The sequence below is a fragment of the Austrofundulus limnaeus genome, unplaced genomic scaffold (assembly GCF_001266775.1).
Source record: "Austrofundulus limnaeus strain Quisiro unplaced genomic scaffold, Austrofundulus_limnaeus-1.0 Scaffold54, whole genome shotgun sequence".
In the NCBI taxonomy this organism is placed as follows: Eukaryota; Metazoa; Chordata; class Actinopteri; order Cyprinodontiformes; family Rivulidae; genus Austrofundulus; species Austrofundulus limnaeus.
This window is the reverse complement of record NW_013952456.1, coordinates 960,662-964,602: the sequence shown is the minus strand read 5'-3', so window position 1 is coordinate 964,602 and position 3,941 is coordinate 960,662. Positions and strand designations below refer to the sequence as shown.

The 3,941-nt window shown below is 38.6% G+C and overlaps 1 protein-coding gene across 2 annotated transcripts in view; it reads left to right on the top strand.

Moving 5' to 3' along the window:
* has2 (hyaluronan synthase 2) overlaps nucleotides 1-3,941 on the top strand; it is a 21,642-nt gene that overhangs the window by 14,348 nt on the left and 3,353 nt on the right. Inside the window, exons 2-3 of one of the 2 annotated variants that reach the window (XM_014008938.1) lie at nucleotides 1,423-1,570; nucleotides 1,694-2,049. In XM_014008938.1, the coding sequence (XP_013864392.1) occupies nucleotides 1,423-1,570; nucleotides 1,694-2,049 (504 nt within the window). Of the gene's footprint in view, nucleotides 1-1,422; nucleotides 2,050-3,941 lie in introns of both variants that reach the window. The other variant, XM_014008937.1, reaches the window with a different exon arrangement.

Below are 3,941 nucleotides of genomic sequence, written 5' to 3'. Positions count from 1 at the left end.
TGTGTGTGTGTGTGTGTGTGTGTGTGTGTGTGTGTGTGTGTGTGTGTGTGTGTGTGTGTGTGTGTTTATTACGCTTAACTGAGCCAGTTTCACTCCTTCTACTGTATTACTCTAAAAGGTTCTTGCTCTGTTTGTCAGGCACTTTTGTTCCTTGTCACTACTGTGTCTAAAACTGTGATTTCTCCTGACCCTGCTCTCCAGCTCTTCTCCAATACCTCCAAAAGCTCTTCAGTTTCATTTTCTGTGTATTTTTCTTCCCCTCCCTGCATCTGTTTTTGTGAGTTTGGGGTGGTGTGAGGAACTGTTGCCAAATCACAAACACCACTTGGCTTGTGTACGCTTCTTTTGATGACCTTGTTTGCCCGATTTACGTCTTTCTGATTTTAACAACGTGCATAACTCACAATAAGTTGCATACAGGATTTATTAAAATGTTTTGCTTTTTTTTGCCTGTTAAGCTCACTTAATTCTCACCAAATGGCAAAGTAACTTTATCAAGTGCACAAAAATGCAGCTCAGTGTTAAATTATAATAAACAAGGGGACACCCACTGTGGTGCTGACTCAGTAGCATTAGATGAAAAGGTCAGCAAAGGAAATCATTTTCTTGTACATGTTTATAAGGAGTCACAGAATGAAAGAAGTACTTGTGGAGCATAAGAACATTAAAAAGCTCTTGTCTTCTTCCCACGGAGATTTAAACAGATGACATCACAGGGTGGTCCACTCTGCGTTGAGCTGAGCCGAGCCGAGCCACGCTGAGTGGGTCTCTGCTGGTCTGCTAAACAGATGTTGGTAGTGACAATAATGAGGGGCTGGAAGCAAAATTCAGGAGTTTGAGCTGGAGACGTTTCGTAGCAAGGTCCAGGAAGGATCAGATACAAAAGCTGGGAATGGTCTTTAAAGTTGGTCTCATAAAACCAGAGCTAACATTTGTAGATTTGTATAGTCTTTCATAGTGACTGACTTAAATGTTTTTATTTGTAAAGAAAAATGTTGCAGAAAAGGTCATTTTTGTCATTATTGTTGTTGTTCAGCATTTAAACCTTATGTCAGGACAGTTGGCAGAAGGAGCCAGTTTTTTGGTTAATTAGGTCAAGAAATCTTGAAATGTGTGTTGGCTATGTCTCTAAAAGAGAGTTGGAACAATCTGCTACATGCAACTGTCTGACATTTAGATGAGGGAAGGATGGTAAAAAGGGAGACAAGGGAGAGAAAATGTGTTTCTTTAGCTGAAATTTTACTAATCAAAATAACAAGACACATCATTGTTAAACATTGTTGTCTGGACTTCCTTGATATGAACACAAGACAAAACACACTTGCTGTTGTATCTGAAGATGAAAAAAAAAATCAAATGTTCATTTATCATAAACATTTTATAGCTATATCACTAAACTTAATTTGTTCCTTTTGTCCACAGATGAAGTGCCAGAGAGTTTTAATCTACCTGAGGATAATTGGAACCACCATGTTTGGAGTGTCCCTCCTGGTGGGCATTTCCACTGCCTACATCATGGGCTACCAGTTCTTCACAACAGCCCACAACCACCTGTCCTTTGGCTTATATGGTGCTATCTTGGTTGTACATCTCATCATTCAAAGTCTCTTTGCACTCTTAGAACACAGAAACATGCGGCGCTCCTTAGAGACGCCCATTAAACTGAATAAATCGCTGGCATTGTGCATTGCAGCGTATCAAGAGGACCCAAACTACCTGAGAAAGTGCCTGGTGTCAGTCAAGAGGCTGACATATCCTGGGATCAAGGTCATCATGGTGATTGATGGGAATTCGGACGACGACATGTACATGATGGAAATTTTTAAAGAAGTTATGGGATGGGACAAAGTGGCCACATACGTGTGGCGAAGTAATTATCACAACAAAGGCTCTGGGGAGATGGATGAAAGCTACGCCGAGAGCCTTCAGCAAGTTTCCAAGCTTGTGCTGAACAACAAGTGTGTCTGCATAATGCAGAAGTGGGGAGGAAAAAGAGAGGTCATGTATACAGCCTTCAAAGCTCTGGGGAGGAGTGTTGACTATGTGCAGGTAAGACTGATGCCTTCAAACTTGGATAAAACTTATCAGTTCAGCAGATTAAACACAATAATATAAAACATTAGGTGGTAAATGAGGAAAAGAAGTGCACTGAGTTCAGAGGAAAGGAGCAGAAAGAGATGTGACTCAGGAAAGTAAAAGAGGAGCTGTGCAAAGCCAAACATGAGGTTCACAAAGAGTCTTTTGTGTTGGTTTTAGGCAGATGGTGGCTGGGTGCATCGTGTTGTGAAGTGAGGTGTTAAAAACAGCAGCAGTAGCTGATGTCTAGTGCCTCGTTTACATGAGACTGGTCTCTGGAAATGTTGGGGTTTTTGTCAATGTTAATTTGGGCGAAAAAAAATCACCCATTTACATGGAACCTCTGCAGCACTGATCATGCAGTATCAGCATGATCACAGTTATGTTTGAATTAGTAAATAAACTGATGTTCCTTTAGACCTAGGGTGACTTTTCTCTTTGCTCCTACCTGCTTTGAAGAGTGAGTAACACAAAAACCACTCTGCTGTCTGTAATTTATTGTAACTGATGTTAGGAAACTTTAGCTGCAGTCGTCTGTTTGCATGCACGTTTTCACACCTGCGGAGTACTTCCCACCTCCCAGGAGGCGTTCGAGAAAAATTCAACTCTAAAACCTGGTTTCAAAAAGTGTCAGAGACGCTGATCATCAGTGACGTGTAAACGAGTGGCTGGATCGCAACAAAAATATTGCGGTTTTGCTGAAAACCAGCTACATGTAAAAGAGGCCTATGTATGTTAACATAACAGTTTCAGAAGGCTGTGGGTTACATCACCTTTTAGTAGTACTTCAAGTCAGACCCGAAAAGCTGTCAAAGAACTGAATTTGGTATGGACAGTTTTTACGACAAAAGAAAATGTAACTACAAAGTTTTAGCTCAAATAAAGCCAGCTCACTTTTACAGGATTTAGTCCTGTAAAACTATACACATAAAATCTGCCTATAAGTCTTTCCAATTCATTAGTCTAAAACCTTTGCACTTTAACTTGTTTATTATTATTTATCTNGCCTGCAGTACCACTGCTCTACCCATATGCGCAGCAAAAAGACGTTTTTAGACCAAATATTACAGATTTGAACAAATACACACAAAAACATCAAAATTAGCACGGAAACAGTACTATATAACATTTTAGACACATTCTAGACAGTTTATTAGCTAAAAAAAGTTAATTTTGGGGTAAGTTACTCTTTAACTTATGCTACGCTTTTTTAAAAATCTGAAAATGTGACAGTCTAGTGGCTGAAACTCTGGTGGTTTTATAGAAACTATTGCTGGGTAAACAATACATTCCTAAATTGTTCAAAGAGTTTGTGGTCAGATCATAAACCTCACAAGTGTTACAGTATCAAACTAGCTTTAGTAAGTATTCCATAAAAAAAACTTTGATGGGAAAACACCTCAACACCTGCTGCTGTTGTCTGCCTTGACACCAGTTGTTTTACAGAGAAATCAAAAGACCTGACTGCTGGACTGTCAGGACCCATGCCAATATTCTCCAGCATTTAGGAATGTGTGAATAAGATCCAAAAGATTGTGTATAAAACAGATTCTTTGGTTGATGGGGATTTGTTTTCAGTTTTTTTATCCTTTTATAGAAGAAAAATTAGAATGTCAGTATAAAAGTGTGTGACAAAGTTTAAAATTACTGATTGCTGTAGGGAAAGAAATTTTTTATTTTATGTAAGATTTTGATGTTTTATTGGACATTTAGTGATCTTCAGAAAGTTCTATACTTACTGAAGATAACAAGCTATCAGCATGAAAATTCATTTTGTCTAACATAAATGTGACTTTATCTCAAACGTTTTCTAGTGTTAATAGAATAGAATAGAATAGAATAGAATAGAATAGAATAGAATAGAA